This window comes from Crotalus tigris, unplaced genomic scaffold, assembly GCF_016545835.1.
Source record: "Crotalus tigris isolate CLP2741 ecotype Arizona unplaced genomic scaffold, ASM1654583v1 scf7180000024167.7108832, whole genome shotgun sequence".
Taxonomy (NCBI): Eukaryota; Metazoa; Chordata; class Lepidosauria; order Squamata; family Viperidae; genus Crotalus; species Crotalus tigris.
Window position 1 is genome coordinate 5036104 of NW_024100417.1, and position 27073 is coordinate 5063176.

Here is a 27073-nt window from a genome sequence, read left to right on the forward strand (position 1 = left end):
TCAAGTAAATTATCATTTCACATTATAGTACCACGATTAGTTAAGCTTGAATTATATATGTTCACATCCTTAATTATGTATAATTCATTCAGCTTGAAAATACATATTGATCATTTACTACAGAATGCCTAATTTAGAAATCCTGCTTTTCTAGTCAGACTGTTTTCAGTTGCTCCAAAGCTGTTGTAAACCACTCATCTGAGCTTGAAGCACTTAGGGGAAAGAAATACTCATGTGCATTTGTTGTTTGTCGACTTCAGTTCGGCATTTAACACAATCATTCCCCAGCATCTAGTAGACAAACTGGGCCTTTTAGGCTTAAACACTCCTTTGTGCAACTGGATTCTTGATTTTCTTACCAACAAGCCCCAATATGTGCGAGTTGGAACAAATACATCTAATACCATTTTCTTGAGCACAGGTTCTCCTCAGGGCTGCGTCTTAGGTCCACTGCTGTTCACCCTGCTGACCCATGACTGTTGTGCTAGGTTTGCCACCAACCATATTGTGAAGTTCGCAGATGATACAATAGTAGTGGGCCTTATTCAGGATGACAAGGTGGAAGCTTACCGCAAGGAGGTTGACGGGTTGGTGAACTGGTGTAAGGAAAACAGCCTAGTTTTAAATACTGGAAAAACCAAAAAGATCATTGTCGATTTCAGAAAAGGAAGGCACAGCCACACTCCTCTGTGCATTAATGATTCACCTGTGGAGATGGTTACCAGCATCAAATTCCTGGGTGTGCAGCTAATGAGTAGGCTGGCTTGGTCACTCAACAGTGAGACATTGATGAAATGGGCACAGCAGCGCCTGCATTTTCTGTGTCGCATGAGAAAAGCACATCTTCCTTCCCCTGTCCTAACCACTTTCTACAGGGGGACAATCAAGAGCATCCTGTCATATAGCATCACAGTCTGGTTTGGAATTATCATTGCTTCAGACAGGAAGGCAGTGCAGAGAGTGGTGAGGATGGCCGAAAAGATCATTGGCAGCTCCCTCCCTCCCATCCAGGACATAGGACAGAAGCGTTGCTTGAGCAGGGTCCATAAGATTATCTGGGACACTACACATCCTCTTCATGACCTGTTTTCCTTGTTACCTTCTGGGAGGAGGCTTCGTGGTATCCAGAGCAGAACATCCAGATTCAGCCATAGTTTCATTCCATACAGCAATAACCTTGTGAACTCTCAAGCTTCCTCCTTCCGTTATATATTCAAGATGGACAGTTTTTAATATTTATTTGTTATATATATGTAGGGGTGTGGGTCTATACATATGTTGTACATAGTATGTTTAAGTGTGTGTCATGTATGTGTTTCACTTTGAGAGCGGGCAATTAAATTTCATTTTTGATGTGTGCTGTTGTGCCCACAGTAAAAAAATGATAATAAAGGTTATCTATCTATCTATCTATCTATCTATCTATCTATCTATCTATCAGAATGTGATTTTTGAATTTTGACTTTGATAATTATGGAACTATTCACCGATACCTCACTTCTTTTCTTCATTTTCAAATTTTGTTTTATTCAAAACATTGAAAAACAAACCCTTTTCCCCAAAAAGGAAAAAGAAAAAAGAAAAAGTAATACAAAAGCAAAACAGAATTAGACTATACAAAAATGTGCATTAAAAAAGAAAAACAAAACAAACATATACATAAATTATGTATTATCACTTCTTTATATAGCTATAACAGTTGATGTCTTTCCTTTTCCTCTTTCTTCCTCTGCATTCTGCATTGCATTCCTATCCTATTGTCGATCACCATGAAATCTTACTTCATATTCTGGTACGTAATCACTTTAGCACTGTGTTGGAATAGAGCTTTAGATTGGTTCCTCAAAATATTATCTCTAGATGTAGTAGTTCCACTGCATTTCCCACTTGGGATCTGTTCACAGATTGGCACTTAAGAAGATGAAATCTTAATTGTTTGTGTTCTGCTTCATTCCCCTTTCCTCCACAGAATATTCCTACTCTGGGAAGTGTAGCAATTACCATGGTGCTCCACAATTGTGATGAAGTAGCTGTGGCTGGATTTGGTTATGACATGAACTCTCCCAATGCACCACTACATTACTATGAGAACATCAAGATGTCTGCCATCAAAGAGGTAAAGAATTTGGGGGTTAGAATTTGTTGCCTACATACCTACTTTAAGTTTAATCTATATTCAGAAGTTAAACAAAAACCTTTGAATTATAGGAGACAAAGGATATCTTACCTTCATATTCTTTATTTGCACCAATCAGGCATGAACTGCCTATTTTTGGAAATAGGTTGGTGGATTGCCTTTGACTTGATTCTGCAGGCTTCTTATTATGAAACAAAATGATATTATAAAATTATTAGTTTTCTTTACAAAGTACACAAGCAAGTTCAACAGTTGATGATTCATTGTACTTCTACGGATTCAAACAAATAACATAGTTTATTTCACATAGCTGTCTGCAGGTTATATTAACTGAATAGCTGTGACGAAAACAATAAGAAAAACAGGGTTTAAAGAATTAAATGAGACACTTAACAAGGTTGGCTATGTTGCATTCCCTTCACTTGACTATGATTAATTCAGTTGTATCTTGAACAGGGACTCAAATTGCTTTTAAATCATTTTTAACAGGCTTACCAAGAACAAAGCTAAAGATTATAGTTTTGCAGGGATGTGAATAATTTTTATTGGAAATCCTAAACAAAGCTACATTTTCTGAAGCCCTTTGGGGGAAAAAATAAGACTACAAACATATATTGATCAATAGGCATGCACATACTTTAAGAATCTGTAAAATCAATGTTTTGCATAAAATAATAACCATACACAATCCTGCATATGATAAAATAATTTACAACAGCTCTCTATGCCAATCCTGCGGCCTCTTTGTTTATTTAAGGAGCTGCCCAAGAGTCACTAGAGGAATTGCCTAGACCAATGTTGGCAAAAAATGAAAAGCAAATCCATCTAAATATGGGGACAACCTCAAACTTGGATCTACACTTTCATGATAACAGCGGCAAAGTAGAATTACCTTTTTAGCCATATTGCATCTGGAAAGTAGCTTCCATCAACCCTTTTTACAATGACTTCTATTCTTTTAGGGAAAGATCAGTCAGACGAATTGTGTGAACTGTTAGCAGGGCACTTTATAGATAACATTAGTGGGAGGTGCTGAGGTAAAGTCATGAACTGATATCTGGGAATAGTTTTGTCTGAATCCTGAGGAAGTGGACAGAATCCTTGGAGAAATAAAACTCTTAAAGATAAAGACATCAAGAGACTTCATCTCTAAAGTTTACTGAACCTGTAGTGTCTATAGTGGAGGAGCTGTTCACCATAGTATGAAAACCATTATGAAAACAAGGCCAGTCTTTACTTTGTATCTTTTATCTTCTTCCCCTAAGGATTTTTTTTATTAAGCTAGCATTTTAGCATGAAGAATGAATTCCTCACAATCCATTCCACGTAGGTTGCCTTTTCACATTACCTACTATCTGGGGACAAGATTGATCTTCACTTCTGAGCCACAGGTTCTCTTAGGTTTCAATTCTAATGTTAGGAGAACCAAAATGCTTGCAACTGTCCATAATTTATTCTTCAATCTTTTCCATGTTGAACTAACTACATGAGAGAATTGTATTTGTGTTTTGTTATTTTTTTAATATTAATGATTCTTATTGATAGTCACCTGGGATTTAATTTGAAAGATAAAAAGGATAATAACCTGCCCTTATCATTTTCTGCTTTTCCCAGAAAAGTAAAATGAGATTTGCTTGAGATCTGCAGATGATGCTCCAAAATCAATAGCTTGCACAAATGATAAGAAAAGAGGTAAAAAAAATTAATCATTAGTGACCCACAACAAAGAGGCACACATTTTCCCAATTTCCCTGCACTTTGGAAAGCCATTTGAATCCTTTGATATGAACATGATAACCATAATTCTACTTTTCTTTACATGAAGAAAATCCATAAGTTTCATGTTACACGGTTCCTACTGACAAGATGTCTCATTCCACTATTTGTTATAAACAGCCATTTTTGTTTATGCTAAAATTTTTGGATAGTAATACTTGGCCAGATATGTGCAAGTTTTAGAAGTATGATGGCATCAAGAAAGAGAGCAGAAAATTAACCATCATAACTTTGGGACACATAAAGGTGAGAGAAATCTTAGGAGGGTGTATTGGTTTACTTCTATTATTTCTATTCAGGGTTAATAGTTACATGTGTATTAAAACCTTAAGCAATTTAATTGGAGTTAAAAATTCTACCTTTTAGCAATCAGTATTTGGGATTCACCAGGAAGATAGGTATGACAGTGTGAAACCTAAAGGAACCATTGAATAAAGTGACTTTTCTGAATTGCTTTGTCAGAAGAATGGAGTCTAGCAAAGCCCAGCACACATAAAGCTACCTGGGTCACCAGTCTTCAGTGAATGCCTTGATGACAGCCAAGCATTAAGGGGGGTTAAAAATCTTTTTGTTGTCATTTTGTGCTGCCATCTGGAGTTTTGCAACCCAGCTATCACAGACCTGATTGCACCATAAGCCAAAAAGTATATTGGTGTCTTCCTGGGTAATAGAAGAAAATAACTGTTAGATTATGATCTGTATAATACTTTAGTTTTAGCTGTGAAACTAGCCAACTTTAAACTAATGGTAAAGACATTGGTTTAGAGTCACTTTTAAATTTGGATTGCTGATAATACTAAGTCTAAATTATTTTAAAAATAGAACTAAACTTTGCTAAAGTCTTCCCTGCCTCTGAACAGGACTGAACCTGTTTATGTAGGAAAGGCAGCTATATATGGAAGAAAGACGGGGGGAGGGTAGAGATGGAGAGGGGGGCATTCTGAGATATGTTTTAGACATAGTGCTATAAGAAAACATGTTACTTAGATTTTTTTGTACAAAAAGTAGCAGAAAATAGATCTAGGTGCCTTAATAATTTAATAAATCAATGGAATAACCAAATCAGAAAGGGGATAGTTTGCCTACATAAAACAGGTAGAACAATGTCTTCCCACCCCCTGTTAAGTCCTAGTCTTTGTTTCAAGAAGATGAAACAGCCCCTCCCCGAATTCTCTTTGTTTTACCCAGAAAAAATAAATAGAAACTCTCTTCCTGATGTTGTTCCAAGTGTATGTGTATTTATTCATAGGAGACTCTTTGGGAATGTCCATCAACCAGCCGTTCTATTGTGCTATGTCTTAGAAGGAACAGACCTGCAGGCTACAGCGTGTGTTCCCTAACACAAGGTGTGTCATTGATTTACACGCAATGTCTACTTGACATATCCCTGGACACCCTTTAAAAACCCAATGACTCATCTCTAGGGAATTTCTTCTGAATACACATAAAGCTAATTAATTGCATTTGTTTGCAGCTGGGTGGAGATGGCCCCTCCAGTACAAAGATGTCGGTGATATAATTTTAGTACAGAATAGAAATAAATGCTTTTTCCTGCTACTGGGTTCTATTATTTGACATTTGCACTATGTGAAGGCCAAAAAATGCTCACAAGGCAGTATCTTACAGATTGCAGATGGAGAAGGAAAACACATACAGTTTATTGAGATTACTCATGAATAAATTGATGTAGTATCCTTCAAGTTTTTGGATTCTATAATCCTCCAGGATTTAAAATGGATACCCAACATTAGAACCATAATTAAAAAGGCACACCAAAGAATGCGTTTCCTGCATCAACTCAGAAAATTCAGACTGCCCCAGGAGCTGTTGATACAGTTTTATAGAGGAATTATTCAGTCTGTCATTTGTACTTATATAACTGTCTGGTTTGGTTCAGCAACCAAACAGAACAGATATTTATTTATTTATGAGACTTATATACCGCTTTAAGTGCAAGCACTCTCTAAGCGGTGTACACCAGTAAGCAATGTATATATATATTTACATTGCCCCCAACAATCTGGGTCCTCATTTTACCTACCCCAGAAGGATGGAAGGCTGAGTCAACCTTGAGCCTGTGAGATTTGAACCACTGACCTGCTGAACACAGTTAGCTGAAGTGGCCTGCAGTACTACACTCTAACTGCTGCGCCACCTCGGCTCCATACAGACTCCATCAGATAGTTGGACTGCAGAAAGAACAGCTGCAATCAGCCTGCCTTCCATAGAAGACCTGTATATTGATTGGGTTAGAAGGAGGGCTGAGAAAATATCTACAGATCCCTCACATCTAAACCATTTCAACTCTTTCCATCAGTACGTTGCTATGGGGCGCTGCATGACAAAACAACTAGACACAGGGACAATTTTTTCCCTTGTGGCATCACTCTGCTAAACATCTAACTATCACAGGATTGTCTAATGTCTGTATATTTACCCATGTTGTCTGACTATAGTGTACCTTATCTTCTTTACTACCCTTTCTTACTGGTATTATTATAATGATGATAATTATTACTCTGTTGCTTTGCATATACACTGAGAGCTTCTGCATTAGAAACAAATTCCTTGTGTATCTAAAAACACTTGGCCAAATAAAGTATCCTATCCTATCGACATCCTAGTGCTTTTTTCATAAATGTAGGGTAGTGGCATTGTGAATATTCTTGAGGCAGCTGCTGCCACACAAGGCTTCTTCCGGAAGTCTTGTGAGGAAACTGCCATTTGTACTTGAAAAGAAGGCCTCACATGGCCAACAGCTGTCTCTTGAAGGGGCAGGCCAGGCATGCTTGGAGCAAGAAGACAGTGAAGCTAGGCTCTGGGGGTAGCAGAACACAGGCAGTAGAGCGCAGGGTGTCAAAATGCAGAACTAGGGACAGAAAGCTGGATAGGGGGATTAACGTTCCCTGCAGTTGTAAATGCAGGTAGGATGCCATGCATCTAAATTTTGAAGAGATGACTACTGGGCCACTGTACAGCTGTAACTTTGGAGATCAGGTGAAAGTACCATTCATTCAGCACAGCAGTAATTCTGAATAGTCACTGAACTAATTGTCATAATTTCAAAATGATGTGTAAAGAAAATGCCATAAACTAACACTTAGAGAAGCCATGAGGGCCTTGAAAAAAATTAGATTTGTTTAGATGCATTTGTTTTTCCTGTTATATTCAAGTTTGAGTTTGAAGAAGGATAGAAAAAGCATTGCAGCTTTTGACTTCTGTGTGAAGACTCCTGAGAAGGTCCTGGATAGACAAGAAAACAAACAAATGGATCATAGAAAAAACAATTCTTAAGAAATCTAGAATGCTGGAAAGGTAGGAGGAAAGAGAAAGCTAGGTGAATGGACTCAGAGTGTCAATAGGCATACATTAGAAGGCCTCAAGGACCAGTTGTAGACAAATCATCTTAGAGAAAGTTTATGTAATTACTAAGAATGGTAACTTGATGTACGTTGTCATCATCATCATTTCACTGTAGTATGTAGATCAAATCTTTGAATTGTTTTTTGAAGAAAAATAACTTACCTTTGTTCTTTCAGAGAAAACTGTGGACTAAAAAGCAAGATCTGATAATGTTTTAAAAACAGGGCTTTCCCCAGAGGCATTCTAATAATTAAAGTCAAATCTTTTCAGTACTGGTTCTACCTACTGTCTTCATGTTGTCTTTCTGATTCCTCATATCGTTTCTCAGTATCTGATGACAGTTCTGTTGTCTCTGAAAAAAAGATAAATAATGTTTTGCACAGCATTAGAGAATTCAAATAAATTACCTCTTAACTATGCAACTATTAGTTGTAAATTAATTGTAAATAATTTTTATTTCCTTCTCCGGAATCTCAGTTCTGAGATATCACTTTCTAATATATTTCCTTCTGCATTACTAGTTCAGCCTCATTTTCTATGCACTTTAATAATATGAAGTTTATGGCCATGGTCAGCACTCCCTAGAACAACAACTGAAATGGATAAAAGTTTTCAAAATTAATGTTGACAATATTTTCCTACAGAGGTTCAGGTTTCTAAAGGGATAGTGATTTTACTGGTTATAAGAATTAAGATAAATTTAACTGTGTTTGCTTTTGTGGCCAGAATGTAACTGAAATAGCAGAAGTGAACAGCAAAGAGTTCATTATAACTGGAAGATGCAAAGAGTTGTGATCCATTTATACTGCAGCATTTAAACCAGATAATGAAAGAATTTGAGCAATTAGATAAACATTCCCTGGAAGGAAGAGGCAGAACAGCAACTAAGAGATTAAAAGATTTCTAAGCTGCTTACGCATTAGATGAAGTGGACCCTACACAATGAAAGCTTATTCCATAATAACTTGTTGTCTTGTTTGTAAGATACCACAAGACTCTTCGTTATTTGAATTGCTTAAACTTCCATACCAAAATGAAAAGAAAAAAAACAGTGCCTTAAAAACAATATCAAGCAGAATTTCTAGACCCCTGCCTGCTTCCTCCACTTTAACCAATGTCAACAGAAGGAAGACGCAAGGAACAAAAGTGGTAGAGGATTGAGATGGCAGATGTTGTAGCTAAAGATTTGTTCAAAGCCTCAGACCATCCTAACATTATTATTTCTGTTGAGTGACATGCCACCCTAGTAACAACAGGGCATGGCTGCTAAAATAGTCTGTTCAGTCCTTGGCAGCATGAAAGAGCAGGATGATAATTAAGCAACGTGAGCAAACCTACCATTCTTGTTTATGCATATTAAAACAGCAAAGTATACTTTTCACATCATCATAACGATGAGAGAATGAATAGGCTAAAGCTGTCATATCTATGTTTTACTTAAGGAGTGGAAAAAATGCCTTGTGAAAACAACAACAACTTTCATTCTGTGCCAATCAAGTCACTCATGCATTGAATTCAGGAATTTTACCTGGAGTGAATTTGAGCATACAAGGCAATAGTTGTTGTATACAGTATAATAATGTGTAACAGCCATAGAAAAGTCAAATGATTTTATTTGACCAACTGAATCATAAAAAAATAATCACTTATAAGCTTTTTTTTTTGGTTTGCAAAAACTCTTTTTCACACAAGTTAGTTAACATTCAGAAAAGGAGAGAAAAATGTGGCTATTATTCAAATAATGTCTGCATATATTCTTAGACAAAGTGAGAAAAAAACCTCCAGGCACAAAACTTAGGTCTTGATGAGTATAGAAGTGATGTTGAATTGGACTGGGGATCCCCCAAAGCTTTGCTGGGAGGAAGACCAAGAAAATGATTATTTTGGAAATGAAAATATTACTATTTACTTAATTTGTGAGAGCACAGATCCCGGTCTAGGTAGAAAAATGACAGAACTGTATTAATTTTGGTTTTGACTTTATTGCTTTTAGCATTATGTTATTTGTTTTATTGTTGAAAGCTACCTTTAGAACTTCTGTAATAGAAAGTCAAAGCATGAATCTATTAACATATATTTTAAATAAAATAAATACACAATCTATATATTATCAAGGGTAGTAATTTAAACTGTTGTCCTACACAAAAATCAATTATTTAAAACTTCCAACAACTTTGCATGAATACAGACATTAGGAGTCAAGCTCAGTTCAACTCTACTATATACAAATGTAGTCAAGGTCAAATTAGGTAGGATTAGTTGTGGGAGAGAATTGTCTTTCAAATAATATAAAGCCAGTGTACTTTGTACAAGATCATGCTTCTTCTGAATAGGATCTTGTTACTTAATAGGTTTCAGTGTCTTCCAAACACTCCTTTAAAAAAAAACCAGTATTATCTTTTCCATGAAAGAAAAATTCCTTAGAGGCAATACCTTTATTAGGCTAACCAGAGGTTTTAGAAATAGTTTAAACATTTCAAGTATTCATCATACAGGATGATTAGAGTCCAAAAAATGTGGGTGAGGAATGTGACTGATGTGAGAAATAAGCAGAACAACAGCCAGTAGGAATGGGCAATATGAAAAAAAAAATTGGCAACCAGAATAACTTTCCTATAAAGAGAGATTATGATATTTGGGGATTTTAGCTTTAAAAAGAAAAAGTATGGGACATAGAGAGGTGCATGAAGCCAGACATAATGTGGAAAAATTATTTAGAAAACTTTTTTTCTTTCTCCTACAATAGTAAAATGGCTGAAATTGTTATCACAAGGCATTCCCATATATTTTTATTTCTGTTGCTTAAAAATGAGATTTGACAGATTCTATGGTGGATAAAATTATCAGTGGTATTTATTGTGATTTAATAGAGATGATTAATTTTTCTGTAATGTTTTTCAGTAGTTGAAGAATCTGCATACTATATCTAAGAGTGAAAGGATGTTAAAATAACATCTGAATTTTACATTTTCAAAATTTGGGTATCAATCGTGGTTTATTTTTTTCTTCTCAGCTGCCCTAGGGATGTCCTGGATGAAACTATTTCAGTACTAATAGAGCATCATTTGAATTTCTGAGTCTTTCACCATATATTATCATTAGAGTTATATAATTTTCATGACTTCAAGATCAAGTTAGGTTGTTTTATTTCCCTCTCACCATCTCTTAAAGATTTAGAGATATAAAAGCTTGCACATTTTTGTGACATTTGAGTTGGCTAGATGAATATAAAGACTGGGATTTCCTTGTATTTCTTTTCTGTTGGCTAGTGGGACTATCTTTCTATATTGTATGTATTTTCTTTTTAATCAAAGAACATATCAAGATTATCAAAATATATAGATTTTATAAGGGTTATCAAGAAAATATTTTATTAATTCCCATATTTTTCTAGGTTGCATGTACAAAAATACTTTAGTATTTTTGTACATGCAACCTAGAAAAATATGGGTGATTAAATCACATATATGCTACTTCTGCCTTTCCTCTAGATTCACCTGGTATTCTACAGAATATGCTTCATCTTTGGTTTTGTGGAGTTGCTTTCTACCTTTTCCTGATGTTCCTGTTAGTCCTGATGGAGCAAAATATCAGGCCGCCCAATCAATACTGTAATTCTGCGGAAATTCTGTCTTGATCCCTGGAGACTATATATATATATATATATATATATATATATATATATCTATATATATATATATATATATATATTTGCACCATGTGGAACATTTTTGTTGGAAGAAACACAAATTTCTTCTTTCTGCCCTCTCTTCAGATTTATCAGAAAGTTTGTTGTGCAACTAAGAGCAGCTCAGAGTCCCTCAGAAAATGAGAGCCTGGAAAGCAGGGAAAAATGAAGGGGAGAGAGGCTACCTGTGTTGCTTCAGGGTCCACGGTCAATAATAACAAGTGGGGATATTATCTTTGCAACAAGATAGTTGTGGTTGTTCCACAGCAGTTTTGAATTTGTGTTCTTTGGATAAAGAAAAGAGTATTCAGGACATTGTCATCACAATATCTTTTGCCCTGTTTAGAGTCCATCCGGTGCAGTAAGAGCATAATGGAAAAGAACAATAATATTGAACATGACATCATTGAGTTAAGGGAACCTGGGACAATTATTCATGGGTATGAGCCAGTTTAGTGTAATGGTAAAGTGCTGGCCTAGAAATAAGGAAACAGAGTTCTAGTCCTGCCTTAGGCATGAAAGATGGTTGGGTGACTTTGGGCCAATCATTCTCTTTTAGGATGGTTGTTGTGGGGAAAATAGGAGAAGATGGGGTATTATTTGTATTCAGGGCCTTGAATTCAATAGCATGACACAGATTACCAAATGCATGTATAATATCAATAACCAAGAAATGTTTGAAAAGCTTTTGATTGCTGGTTTCCTTTGTAAAGAACTGCCATAGTCTCTTTTGTCCATTTTCACTATATCATGTTTGGTTTTCCCAAAGGGCAATTTCATTTGGTTCATTAGTCATGTTTATCATTTTCAATAAACTGTTGTTTTTACTAGAAATGGCAATCTTCAGTTTGTGTTGGAGACTGAGTTGCTCTTTTCCATCTGGATTGCTAGGGCTTTACAAAAGCTGGGAACATTTTCAGGAACCAAAGTATCAGTTGCATTTATTTGCAATAGTGAGTGTTTGCTCCAAAGTCATGCTTTGGTTTTGGTTTTGGTTTTGGTTTTAATAACCTGGCATCCCACATAGCCAGCCCTTCAGGGAATACAGGTGTGACAGAGCCATCCAGTCTTCTGTCTTAAAATGGACCTAGTAACTAGCGGTTGTTAGGCAATGTGCCACTGATGCATAATGCAAAGAAGAGATGTCTGTTTTTAGTTTACAATAGCAGGAAAGAAACCTTTCTGCAGCTGGCAATGCAATGGATGTAACATGGAAGCTGAAGGACCTATGGATAATGATAATTGTTGTATGCAACATTTCTAAACTTGGTCCCAGTGTCCAATAGAAATTGCTTGGCATTCACATTCCAGTTGTCACTGTTATCAATTGAACAAAATGCCTGTCTACTTCAGTCGCTCTTTGGGAATTTCTTCACCCTTTGCAATAGTACCGTTTAATTATACATATAGCAGCAGGCATTTGGCCTCAAAATTAATAGCTTTGCTACAATTGCCTAGTGGCATAGTAGGTTCCCTCCCCATTTCTTTTTCCTGCTCTGTATTTGATCAGAATATTTGTAACAGTAGCCAGATTTTTAACTATATATTCATAAAAATATGATGATACCAAGCTGCTGGGGCACAGGAAATTTAATGAGATGCTAGCAACCTTTTTGCTTACATAATCCTGGATGTTGCATATGAAAGAACAGTATTTTTTTTTAAAAAAAAGTAAATCTAAGGCAAAATATCTGTTTCTACAACATTTGAATCTAGATACTGATTGAAAACAACTGAAGCCTAAATCTAAAAAGCTTATCTCAGAAACTCACCTAGATTTTAACACTTTCCAAGTGTTATAATTGGTATCTCAGGCAGGTTTACCCCTCCCCTCCAAATGAATTTAGGTGAATTTTTTAATCTTCCAGAGAATTCAGCATTTATCCTGGTGATCAAGCTCTGCCTTTATTGCTACTCTCTGCCAGTCATGGCACGAGATACTGATTAACTTGTCTTCATGGCCCCATGTTAACCATGTCTGAAATATTCTGCATGATTAGCCTATTAGATGCAATGCTTCTAGCATTCTCATGATCAGTTTCTGTTTGCTTTCTAGTATCCCCAAAGAAGTTAATGAGATTACTTACAAAGATATAGTCATTAGCTAAAGCAAGATTTAGAGGTACAAATGCAGAAATTAGAAGTGGGCAGAGGGACTTAAATGGTAAAAATTCAAGCCACTTGAGGAAAATTATTTGCTTAGTTTGGGGGTAATTTCCTTTCATTCTTTCTTTTAAGGGAGAATATTCATAAATGTCTATTAGTTGTTTCTATAAATGAAAGTTTACAGTAGTTGGAAACATATGTGGAATAAAGAAGACTATTAAGGGCATGAGAAGAAGCTCAAGATCAGGAAAGAAGGTCTGGGGATCAGGGACTATTAGCCACATTTACATACTTTGTATACTTTATAAATAAAATGGATGAAGATTTCTGTTTCATCTATTTAAAGATACAGTTATGGAGTTTGGACTAATCAGTCCAAACATCTTTGGATCAAGCTTGTAGGAAATGAGAAGCATCTAGGCTACCCTGCATAAATAAACAACTAAAGCAAGTTTAAAGTATTAAATTCTAGGAAAGCTCTTTATATTTCTTCCAACAAGTACTCCCTGAAATTGTTGAAATGAGTTCTTTTGAATCCGATTTTTTTGTATTAGTAAATTTGGAGGTCAAGCTCCTAATTCATAGAGAAAATTAGATTTGTCAAGAAATCGTAACAAAATAATGAAAAATTAGAATATTGCATCAGATGGCAACTGATGTTTAGTAGTCAACTGAATTTTTGCAGTTCAAATCGAGTAATCCTATAAAAACCTCACTACAATAACTTAAAAGGTTTTCGAGGCTACAAATTAAGTTTTAAACTTCTTTTCCCTGACTCTGAATGCACAGTACTCACCGTCTCTCCAATTTCTTTTTCAATGTGCACCCAGCAGACATGGTTTCTTTCTCGTTTCTCTTCCACTGCTATTTATTCCCTCTCCTCCTACTATTCAGGGCTGTTTCTGTGCTCTGCATCTTCCTTAGCTTGTCCAACAGTGATAAAACCTGACATATCAATGGGCAGGCATTATATCCTATCTTGCCCAAGCAGTTGTTCGGGAATTTCCATGGTTGAAGGCTTTGATGTGATTTTTTTCCCTACAATATGAATCTGTACCAGAAACCTTGAAATGCATGAAGAAAGGAGTGCAGCACCCCATATGGTAAATGAGATGGGAAACAGGGTGTACGCTGAAACGTACTCAATATTTTTATACAGGAAGTATCAAGAAGATACAGATACTTTAATTTCTTTATATGAATGTTTTCTTATAAAAGCCAAGTTCTGCAATTAATTTCTATAAACAAAAGTAGCTGTTGATAGCTCTGAAAGTGATCACAATTTCATATTCTCACCTTAAATACCTACACTTAAATTATATCAGTTCTTTCAATTCAGTTCCTTTCCTTTCTGCATAATGTCAAATGCAGAACAAAATACGGCACTCCTTCCCACTCACACATTGAAGGGCAAATTGCATTTTTTCATTTTAAAGCTATCCTGGAGAAACAAGGTAACTAGTATTTCAAATATTATACAGTATAATGTATAATATATTACTTGATGCATATACCCCCATTAACTAAAATATTTTATCAAGCTGTTCCTAGACCAGCCTTCCCCAATCTTTTACTTCTCAGATACAGTAGACTAACTTCTCATCACATCCAGCCAGCAAGCAACTGATATTTTGAGTGAAAATTATGAGAACGATAGTCTAGCACATCAGGTTGGTAAAGGCTGTCTTAGATTTATTAAGGTAGTTAATTCCTCTGGCACCTATATGTACCATGTTTGTACGCATGTATATATGTAGAGAGAAAGAAATTTGTATCGTGATTAGAAATGTGAAGGGGTCTATCTGATGGAAGACTGTCCAGGGCAACCTCTTGACTTGGACTGTATGCTGAGAGGGTTATGCATACCACTTGAAGAGTGTGATTCTTTTTTTCTCTCTTCTTCTTCCTTTACCCCTCTCTCTTCCCCACTTTATCTAGTCCTGGACACACAACATCCAGCGAGAGAAGGAATTCCTGCGTAAACTGGTAAAAGCTCGAGTAATCACAGACCTCACCAGTGGAATCTGAAGAAAAAGCTCAGCAACTGTGCCAGAGAGCACAGCCAGGTGTATCCAGCTAAGGGCAAGGGCAGCAAGAGGTGTATAGCAAGAATCCCAGCTTCTTAGAGATGCCCTTGGATCCTCTCCCTGGCTTGCTTTGTCTGCCTATGCCAGGGCCAGCAGGGGAGCAGCAGCTCTTGGTTTAAGAGGGCCGGGCCCTCATTTGGAACTGCAAGAGGATGTTTTGCCAGAGATAAAACATCGGCGAAGAGAAGAAAAATAGGCTTGTGAAACAAAATAAATTTGTGCCAAGTGGGAACAGGAGCCAGGCCAGTGGTAGCAGTGTTTGAATGTATAAGGCATTTTTTTTAGTAGCAAGAGATGAGAAGTACAGCAAATATATCAATGGGCACAGTGGAGCCTAGCCTTTGAACAAGCCTGGAGGGATGCTTTCATTAGTACTGCATTTAGCCTGTCCCTGGGCCAGCTATGGCCCCTCTGCAGGCTCTCAGTTCATCCAAGGTTTGTCTATTGTTGGTGCTGCTATAATGTCAAAGTATTGTGATCTCTGTTTGCTCTAGATGGAGCAAATTAGAGTTCTATTAGATCTTCAGACTCCCTGCTCTTCAGGGGGCCTCCACTGCTGCCACTGTTCATCTGGCTACATTTTTAGACTATTCATGAAGTTCACCTCATTATGTTGGACAAACTTAACCTGCTTTGCAGGTTCACCACAGATTCTGCTGGCAGATAACCCAGTATTTGTTTTCATTAGCATCCATATCATGCTTCTGAACAGCATGACACTGTTTCTTTTCTTGTTTCTTTGGAGAAGGAATAATTTATTTTTGGATAAGGACCAAAGCTGGCCTAAAATATGAAGATACCAGAGTTGCTTAGTTTATGAGAACAGTACCTTGGCCATGTGTATATTTTTCTGTATGCTGTGACAAGAGATGACATCTCCCTTGTTTATCGACTTCCATATATGTGGTTTTGTTTTGTTTTTTTCCAGACAGTTTCTACATCCCTCTGTATTCTTTTTAAAAGAATAGCAGGGACTCTTTATTACGTCTCTGCTCTATCTTTCAGATGCAGTATTTGCACAAGTATGTATTATCTGTATTGGTAAGAGTCAAAATACATGTATGAGATCCAGTGGTGAATTTAAATTAATTAACACACCGTTCCTTATATGGAGAGGATGTACAAATGTGGCAATGAAGTTTGTGTTGAAGAATTCTCATCCTGTGTAGGTCAAGGGCACAGCTTGCATTCAGTAATGTGAATATGCATTTTGCTTGCTCAGTGCCCTAAACTAAGATAGGAGGTTCTTAACAGGACACTGGCTCTTTTGCCAAATAAGCAAAGTTGAGGCAGTAGCTCAACTATTCCCATAATTATTTTTAGAGATGGTCAGAAACTGAAAAAGTTCATCTCTGTAATAATGCAAATAGTGATGTAAAAGATCCTGCACAATCACTTTAGTAATAAGTCTTTTCAAAAGACTACAATATTGGCCTGTCTGAGTAACCTGGAAAATGTTACACCAAAATGTGTAGTTTTCATTGTGTACATACTGAAGTATGCCCACTTGAATGGTGGAGGATGACTTCTTTATTGCTGGCCTACATACTGTAGTCTTGACAGACCCTTCCTGTCCAAAAGTATTTTGGTTGTCTAGGTATTGACTTGGAATCAGTCTTTCTAAACAATGTATGCAATTTGTTGCCCCAAGGAGTTGTGATGGTAACTAACATAGATGGCTTTAAAATTAAATAAAATAAGTTCAGGAAGGATAAAGTCAGTTAATTTGGTTATAGGGAATGTCCTAGTTCAGAGAAGAGATACTTCAAAATAACAGAAGCTGAAAAGCAATGGCATTTTGTGTTATTATTGTCATGCCATGCATGTAGGTCTCCTAGAACATCTGACTGATTATTGAGGGACGCATGATGCTGGGCTAGTTGTGCTTTTGATCTAATTTGATAGAAGTTTTTGTATCTCCTCAATCTTATGAATGCAGGTGAATATCTTTGAATTTCTCTCTGTTCTCTAATTATGTGCTGTGCACATGTCCTTCTGAAGGAGGATAAGCATAGAAATATCAAGTGTTTGATCACACCAGCAAAAGTTGGGATGGTTCCACAGCCTGAGGAATAAAACATGCACTTAAAAGATTAGTGTTTCCCTAAATAATTATTTTTAAAATGGGGATAATCACTTAGATGGCAATGGAGATAAATTCATTTTGTTTTTCAATCTCCCTTTTGGAGATTGTTGGTGTTTTGGAGGGAAGAGATCAGCTTAAATTGAGGACTGTTTTTCTTTTGCCTAATATAGTAGTCATTGAACTGTTTGGATGAAGCCAGTTGCAGAACTTGTATCAGTGTATATGTTTCTTGGGTTACATGTTTTTTTTCTATGTCTTTTTCTCATTGGATGTTGTGAGTCCAGGATTCCACACTTGTTGGCACCTAAATATCCATGTTCCAAATGGTTAGGATGGTTTTTGTACTATAGAAAAATCATGGCCCTATAGCAAGTTTCATTTTGAATGTAAGGTTAACTGTTAGGGAGGATATGTTGAAGAAATGTAGAAGAAAAGGAGAAACAAGGAAAACCTAAAGAGATGATAGATAGATAGATAGATAGATAGATAGATAGATAGATAGATAGATAGATAGATAGATAGATAGATGCTAATAAAGGAGAATATTTGTAGTTCAGGATTGCCATGAGGGGCCCTTGGTGCTCTCTGAATTTACTTGTTTCCTTGCAGAAGTTTCATTATGCAAACTAAGTAACATCATCAGATGCTAGCACTGATGATGATGCCTAGTTTGGATAATGAAATGTCTGCAAGAAAACAGGAAGCTCAGAAAGCACCAACGACCCCTCAGATGGATGATAGTCTAACCTCTAGGTGGAAGCAAAGTAACATAAACCAATTGCTGAAAGAAGGCCCAAGGGCCATCTCCACCAAGGGTTTATGGTACAAAAAGCATATGCCTCAGTCTCAAACTTAGTGTGCTATCACAGATCATTCTCACAATGCAAAAAACAAGACATAGGCCTTGCATACGTTATAACTGGGTAACTTGTCATCTAGTCTTCACCTGCTGAAATTTGCTCTTTATATAAGGGTTTAGGAACCTATTCTCTTTTACATTTGGCCATTGCATCAAATACCCACAAGTAGTATGAAACAATCTGTCATCTAACCAGGTGTGGCTCACTTTTGGGGGGGTGGAAGCTGCTTGTATATATTATTACTTTTAAAGCAGCCAGATTTTTGGGTTGTCAGTAAAAGTATATTTCTGCAGCAACAGATGTATATAGAACTGCCATCCCCATTACTTATTTTATTTGAATTTTTTAAATATTCGGGCTTTAATCCTTAACTTAAAGTATCAGAACCAGTCCAGATTCTTCCTAAGACAATCAACAGCACATATGCATTTCATTCTATATAATTTAAGGCTAGAACTTAGTTTGTTTTCTGTTTCTCTGTGGCATTCATTTATCAACTGGTTCAGTAGTCTACACTTTAAGCATATCTGTTTTGGATGATTCTTACAAGCCTTTTCACTGTTTTGAATTTATCTCATTTAATGCACTTCTGTTGTGAGATTTCCAGCTCCAGTTATTGCCAGGGTCTGTCCAAAACATGAAAAATATGTGTGTAAAAGCATTTTTTTACATATATGGCTACTTTTATTTTTTGAAATTGGTTCACTAGACTAGAGTGAAAATTTTAAGAGTGAAAATTGAAATACTTCCTGTATTTCAAATCCCAATACTCTGACCTCATCTAACACTTTACTTGAATCACTTCCTGCAACTGGCTTTGCAGTATGTCCTCCAGAAAAGTGGAAAATTGAAAGTAACATAATTGACAAAGCATTTCATTCACATTTTATTCCAATTTCCAAGAGAGTTTAATGGAAGTTCCTGAAAACATATATAATTATTATTGCAGAAAAAGTGGATATAAAGTACATGTCTTCCTGCAGATCTAGGGAGAGAACAACTCAACTGTTAGAAGTGACTGGAACTACTTAGAAATCAAATGCTTAGTTGGACTTATTTTATTCAAATGTGTCCCTCAATTTCTTTCTGTACTGTAGACATATTCAACTAGGAGTGAAAAGTTGCAATGGAAGAAGGTGAGGCTGTTACCTGACTAAACCTTGCCTAATTCAGCTAAACCTCTAAAAACAAGCCCCACAAAAGAGAAACCAATGGGAAAAAGCATAAATGTGGTAGGATTTTCTCCTTGATGTCAAAAGAACATGCCATTGCAATATTGCCTTCTTATAGCAGTTTGCAACTACATATAGTGCCCCAGCATCCTGAGATTGCAGCACTGAAATCTGGCAGCAAAATAGCTGAAATGTTGCTAGAGAAATTTTAGTCCATTTTTGGACATTTTCTGGGGATTTAAGAATAAAAGTTTTCCAGCTTTTCTTCTGAAACTTCCCACATCTGCTGGGTCTTTGCAGCATCCAGGTCCAATGGCATTTAGCAGTGTAAAACTCAGCACTTCCAATCAGATGCAGAGGTAGCCATTAGCGGAAGCTGCTAATTAATGCACCATTTTCCCTTTTATTTCAGAAGAGGCATTATAATAGATGAAGTCTGCGAGTCAACAAATTTAAAGGGACATCATTAAACATAGTCATAAATTGTACCACTCATCAAACTTCTATAATAATAATAATAATAAAGTTGGAAGGGACTTAGAGGTCATCTAGTCCAACCCCCTGCTCAGGCAGGAAACCCTACACCATTTCGGACAAATGGCTGTCCAGTTTCTTCTTAAAAACTTCCAGTGTTGGAGCATTCACCACTTCTGGAGGCAGGTTGTTCCACTGGTTAATTGTTCTAACTGTCAGGAAATTTCTCCTTAGTTCTAGGTTGCTTCTCTCTTTGGTTAGTTTCCACCCATTGCTCCTGTCCTGCCTTCAGGTGCTTTGGAAAATAGCTTGACTCCCTCTTCTTTGTGGCAGCCCCTGAGATATTGGAACACTGCTATCATGTTCCCCCTCGTCCTTCTCTTCATTAAACTAGACATACCAAATTCCAGCAACCGTTCCTTATATGTTTTAGCCTCCAGTCCCCTAATCATCTTTGTTGATCTATGTATTTGGTACTTCTCACATAGATATAGATCATGGGGCAGGACAAGTCTTAAGACAGAAAGGGGTAGAAGATGTAGATGTAGATCCTATTCCTATTGTTACTAGTTCCATAAAGTATGCTTAGTCCTGTATCTCCCAGTCTTCTCATCTCTATCAGAGACCTTCCACTAGAAGGAAGATGGTTGAGCAAGGAAGAAAAGCACTGCTTCCATAGCTCAAGCAGTCAACAGGAGAATATTTTTTCTAAGCATGCAAGTCATCTTCAAATAGGTCTAAATTCTCAATATTTAACAGGAAGGGAAACTATCACAGGAGGAAACTGAAGAGCCTTCTAACCAAAATATCCCTTTCTACCTATTTTCTTTTCTTTAGGCAAAGATATTCCATATTTCATCCAAAGGATAAGCTAAATTTAAAAACAACACATAATTTGCGTAGAGGGCAAAATTCAGCCTTTTTTTTAGAAGGTGAGTTAAATCTATGGCTGTACCGTTCCAAAAACAAAAGAGAATGGCAGAATGGGAAACCCCACTCAAATAAAGCCATTCATAAATTAGCTAACAATTTGTTTCCTACCAGAACCAAAATAGAAGGAAATCTCCAATTTCATTGCTAACTATCATTCCCAAAGGTAACAAAAGCGGCCCAAAGATTTACCCTAATCCTCTATGTACAGAGTTGGAACTCTGCAGTCCTATGTCACCATAAATTAATTCAAAAGCAGTCTAATCCTAATTCCTGGAGATATGAATAAAATAAGACTGCTTTTATGACAGCATTCTTCAGTTGGACGCCATGCATAGAATTATAGAAATGTGGAATTGGAAGAAGGCATCTTGTTAACTATCTACAATGTACAAGAAAATCAATTATCCAGTCTTTGAATGTTGGCTTTCTACTTTCTTTCTAAAAGCTTCCAAAGATCAAAAGCATAGCCTTTCAACTGTTGTACAGTTCTTATTGTCAAGAAGCTTTTCGTTATATTTAAATTAAATCTACTGCAACTTATATCCATTGTTTCTGGGTTCTAGGTTTTGTGGCAATGGAAAAGCACATTCAGTTTCAATATCAAGACTGTAGTGGTTAATAATCATGCCAAAAGAAATACCTGACATTGGTTCTGGAAAAGGGATATGTTCTTAATATTGCATGGTTGACCTGTTCGTTTTATTACCATAATGTTGTGATAGTTACAAATCTGGATGGGTTTCAAGGAGATTGGATACATTTTGGAAGCATCTGATTGGCCACAGTGAGAAACAAAAATGCAGAACTAAAGATGATCCATCAAGACTGTTCTAATAAAAATACTATATGGAAAATGAAGTAAGCTAGCATCACCTTGAATGAGGTCATGGTATTGATTGTGATATTAAAAACCAATTCTAGTGATGAAATACAAAACATAAAGACTGAAAAACTAAGTTATAATCTTTTTTTATGACCAGCAAGCAACTAATTGATCAGTGCTGATTAGCTGTTCAGAATAAATATTCCAGTAAAATCTTAACAGGAAACAAAAGAGAATAACTTAACTACAGTGATACCTTGGTGCTCAATTGCTTTGAAACTCATCAAATTTGTTACTCAATACACAAACTAGAACCTATTGGTGTTGGCTATCTTGTAATTCATTACATTGTTCCTTATTGGAAAAAAAATGTTTGGAACTCATCTTTTTGGTACTCATTGTGCCTCTTGGAACCAATAAATGATGAATACTGAGATACCACTGTATTATTCAGTGTACCTCAACGAAAATGTAGGTTCAGTACCAGGAAATAGTGAAAAACAGGAGGAATGACAGGATTGATTCCTGAAATTGATAAAAATAATAAAGGGCTATTTGTTTACTTCCAGGTTAAATCTCAAAGGCCAGATGAATTGCATCCTAGAGTTCTGAAAGAATTAGTTTAACTTAATTTTTATGTTTTGGTCTTAAAAAATCTGAAGAATTTTAAAGTGTTAAATGAATAGATGAGCATGAATATTATGAACTTCAGAAATCGGGGAAAAGAAGATCAGCAAAGTACAGATCAGACTGATGTGGAAAGATTCTAGAGGAGATTATAAATGGCTCTATCTGTAAGCACTTGAAAAGTGTAGTAATATTGTCGATAATAAGTTTTGATACACAAAAATTAATTTTTATTGACTTCCTTGACATGTGAGAATGCTATAGACATTGTATGTTTTGATTTCAGCCAAGCAGAGCATCTTCTGACATATTGTGTACATCCTGCATTACAAAATGCTGGATGGAATATTTGAGGAAGGCAGACTCTAATTGAATGTTACAAAAAACTTCCCAAACAGTTCAGTTTGAGAGTAGAAACAGATATTTGGAGGGGATACCCAAATGGAACTCAGACAAGTGATGTATTAATTTGAATGGTTGTACTGGATAGGGAGTTGGACTTCTCGACCTAAATGGTCTCTTCTAAAAATTTAACTCTGGTCTTTTTTTATGACAAAGGGGTAAGGAGGAGAACTTTAGAATCAATCTTGTTAAATTATTACATTCTTTTGCTTATAAAATAATTTCCAAATGTTTTTCTTGCGACATTTTATAAGTGTTTAATGCTGCATTATTTTAACATTGCTATATTGGTTCAGTAAGAATACATTTTCTAAATAAAAGAGAATTTGAATACTTCCCAAGCTAATTGACATCTTGAGCTGCTCATCAACTGACCACCATTAAAGGATTAAAGAAAATTTTATCTCCACCTCACTGGCTCCTCTGGACAATCATTATTCAGTAAGTCTTCTTTGCTTTGAACACAACCTTCTATGTATATTTCATACTTTAGGACCAATTCCAAGGTTGGCCTTTCATATGGCTCTTACTTCCCTCCCAGTATTAAATTAATTCCCTCAATGGAAATTTCTTGTCTGATCTTTTTTTCTTTAAGATTCACTGGGGCATAATAATTGCACTTATTGCTTCATGGGATCAGCAAGCTTAGTTGGGATCACAGGCATTTTTTATTCTATTTTTCTATTCCTGATTCTGTTAATAGATATTTGTGAGAGATTAGCAGTGATTCCCAAAATGCTTCCTCACCTAAATAAATGGGTGTCTTGTATATAAAGTATGTAATAACTTCAGCCTGTTAGTGTCTCCTGCCACTTGATGTTCCAACCAGGAGCTCGGGAATCTGCATTCTTCCACTCTGAGAAACTGGACAATCCTACCTTTTATTTCTAGAGGAAGCATAAGTAATTAAGGATGGTTTCAGTAAGCTCAAAAAACCAAAATTTTGCAGACCAATTCCAGAAAAGCCATTAGGTCTTTGGGATTCAGTTGCCTTTCCCTCCATTCTATTTATCAGGTATGCTTCCTAGAGCAATCGCAGAAGTCAACATTGGTTAAGGAAGGAAACTATTCATGTTCTTTATAAATCTTCCTTCGTTATGTTTCATAATTACATGAAACTGAAAATAATTATTTTTAGACTTCCAATTTAAGAACTCTTTACCTGATTAATCAAATTAGCATGCAAATAAAAATAGCTGTTTGGGGAAAAAATTGTTTGAAATGGTGGGAATATGTGTCACAGCAAAAACCATCTTTCACAGAGGTATTTCGAACTGTTTGAGCAAGTGTGAGAATGTGTCATCCTCCAATTATTGCTGAAATACAGTTCTCCATTTAACTTAGTTAGCATGACTAGTGATGAAGGATACTAGGAATTCTGGTTCAGCAACATGTGGAGGATCTCTCTCCCTTGCTTAAGGGAGAAAGGACATTCCCCTTGTTATGATGTTTGGTGACTCCTTGAGGTTGTTGGGAGAATGTGGTAGATCTTTCTTTGCTAGCTTGGGGAGCCTGGAGTCCTTGAACAGGATGAGAAGATGCTTCTCAAATTTGCTGAGTCTCAGCATGATATGCTTGGCTGCTATATTCAGCATATGCCCCATTACCATTGTGTGTAATCCCTTTGTTTCAATATATAGATTTCTATATACTGTAGAGATTTAACATATTTGAGGGAGCAGAGTTTCCACTGACATGCTTTGCAGAGAAATTGAACTGGACTGAAATGGATGACAAAAAGGCTCACTTTAAAAAAATTTAGACCAGACGTCAAACTCGCGACATCATGTGATGTGCAACGTAGTGGGACGGTTTTGCCATTGCCGGCAATGGGGTGGGTGCAGCTTCCGGATGACGCGTCCGACCCATGGGCTGGCAGTTTGACACCCCTGATTTAGACAAATGGCATAAAAAATGCCTTTTTATGAACTTTTCTCCATTGTTTTAAAAAAAGGAAGTGGCCAAGTGGCATTTGTGAGCTTCAAAATCATTATGTTATATACATACAGTGGAAGCAATAAAAAGTGAAGAATCTTTCTGGTTCCTTTTTTCTTTTGTCCTTCCATGAAGGACTACTGTATGTAAGCTGCTGTCTCAGCAAAACAGTTGCTCTTAGTACCTTATGTAAATAAGCAATTTGTTAGTTATAGGGAAAGGTTCCTTTGAAAACCTAGGAAATTAGGATAACTCTTCTTGGTTATTTTATTATTGTAAAGATAAGTAAATAAAATTGGAAGTTCCCTGTTATGTAATTTCTTTGTCAAATTACTTGCCAGCTGATCTGAGTACATGGTTTTTAAAAAGCTGCACTTGGTGTTGCTGTATTTTAAAGGAATTGTGCATAACAATCTAGTTTTTGGGATGTCCAATTTTTGGCTTCCAAAAAACCCCATTTAGAAGGCCCAGAAATTATGAATTCTAAAACTGCTCCCTAGATTACTGTAGAAAACATCTGCAGTAGCAGATGAGGGAAAGCCTCCTGTTTATATTGATTAAGAGTCAATTCCACTCATATTCTAAAACATTTCCCACGTGATCTATGTATCACTTATCTACCTTCTTCAACCAAATGCTCTCTGAATGTACTAGCCTTCAAAACCCATAGTTCTTAGCTAGCTTGGCCAGAACACTAAGCTGGTGAAGGCTGATATAACCTACAAAAATGGGATCAGCAAAGCTTATGCAATGCCACTAAACCCTTGCTTATAATGTTGCACATCTATCTATCTATCTATCCATCCATCCTTCCATCCATCCAAAAACTCATTCTTGTAACCTTTAACTGTGAAATAGTGCATGATGGAGCAATAATTTTTGAACCAAGGTACCTGAAATAGGCTGATTTAAAGAATATATCCAAAATCCAGGAGCCATGACTCCTGTGAAATTGAAATTTGGCAAATTTTTAAAAATATTTTATGACATAAAAATATAATTAAATAATTCATGACATAATACAAAATGTCATAAAACATTTCCTGTGCTGCTGAATGCACTATAGAGTTCAACATGGGCTAGTTTCAAGGCTGATATGTCTCTGAATGTACCCCAATTTTTCCAGTGAAGTCAGTATATTAGAGGTTTGTCGTTGAAGAGATTGAGGAATCTAGTAAGGAAATACCGTTAAAAGGATGACCCAGTGGTCACAAGTTGTTTAGTACAGAGGTCCCCAATCTTTTAGGCACCGGGGACCAGTTACGTGGAGAGAGGTTTTTCCACGGACTGGAGGGGGCATGGTTTTGTGTGCTGCCTGCATCCTGTGGTTTTCCTTGTTTGTGTGGACCGGTTGCTGGCATGCCAAGGCCTGGTACAGGTCCACGGACCGGGGGTTGAGGACCCCTGGTCTAGTATACTACTAAAATTCTAATTCCTGTAACTTTTCACTGCACGATACAGTGTACCACAGTGAACCAAGTGTACCTTTTTTGAACCAAGGTATTTCAAATGAGCTAACTTACAGAATATGTCCAAAATTCAGGATCCATGACTCCTGTGGAATGGAAGTTTGGCAAATTTTATAAAACATGACAAAAACATTATTCTAAGGTCTTTATTACATTATACAAAATGTCATAAAACATTTCCTGTGCTGATGTTTGACTGTGCTACACAGTTCAACATGAGCTATTTTCATTCCAACTTTTCCAGTGAAAGCAGTACTTTAGAAGCTCTGTCATCGTTGAGGGCATTTAGGAATCTAGTGAGGAAGTATCCCTGAAATAATGACCCAATGAGGCATGGATTGTCTAGCCTCTTCCTAATTGTGAGCTGTATTAGCCCTTGTAGCATTTGAGGAACTTGAAGCTTAATTTAAAGGCAATATGAAACTTGTTGGATTTCAACTGTTCTAATGAGAATTAATTTGAACATTTAGATGTTTTGCTAATGATATTTTCATAGCTATCATATCAATACATAATTTTGGATTATTGGTGGAGAACAGGCTCTTCCGTTTTGGTCTTTCTGATTCACACATAATGGGTTCTGTATTGTAGAAATTATAGGTAGTCCTCAGCTTACAACAGTTCATTTAGTAACCATTCAAAGGTACAACGGCACTGAAAAAAGTGACTTACGACTGTTTTTCAGAGTTACAACCTTTGCAGCATCCCCACGATCATGTGATCAAAATTCAGATGTTTGGCAACTGGTTCATACTTATGACCGTTGCTGTGTCCCAAGGCCATGTGATCCCCTTTTGCAACCTTCTGACAAGCAAAGTCAATGGGGAAGCCAGATTCACTTAACAACTGGGTTACTAACTTTTTAACTGCAGTGATTTACTTAACAATTGTGGCAAGAAAGGCCGTAAAATTGGGCAAGACTCACTTAACAAATGTTTCACTTAACAACAGAAATTTTGGGCTCAGTTGTGTTCATAAGTCAAGGACTATCTGTATGACTTCAAATCCTATTTGTTCTTACTTTGCCTGTATATTTGGATGTGAGGTTTTCATTCAGCCTGCGTTGCTTTTTCAGCACCCTTTCAGAATGCTGGCTAGATGGTCATGTGTGCTCTACTTAATTTTTCTGGAGAAA

The 27073-nt window shown here is 36.4% G+C and overlaps 1 protein-coding gene across 10 annotated transcripts in view; it reads left to right on the forward strand.

Annotated features, from left to right (window-relative positions):
- Positions 1 to 27073, forward strand: part of ST3GAL3 (ST3 beta-galactoside alpha-2,3-sialyltransferase 3) — a 203826-nt gene that overhangs the window by 171116 nt on the left and 5637 nt on the right. For 5 of the 10 annotated variants that reach the window (XM_039323073.1, XM_039323076.1, XM_039323080.1 and 2 more), the window contains 2 exons: positions 1970 to 2116; positions 15009 to 17795. In XM_039323073.1, coding sequence (XP_039179007.1) covers positions 1970 to 2116; positions 15009 to 15098 — 237 coding nt within the window. In that variant the 3' untranslated portion in view covers positions 15099 to 17795. Of the gene's footprint in view, positions 1 to 1969; positions 2117 to 15008; positions 17796 to 20586; positions 26631 to 27073 lie in introns of those variants that run through there. The other 5 variants (XR_005554260.1, XM_039323074.1, XM_039323075.1 and 2 more) reach the window with 2 other exon arrangements.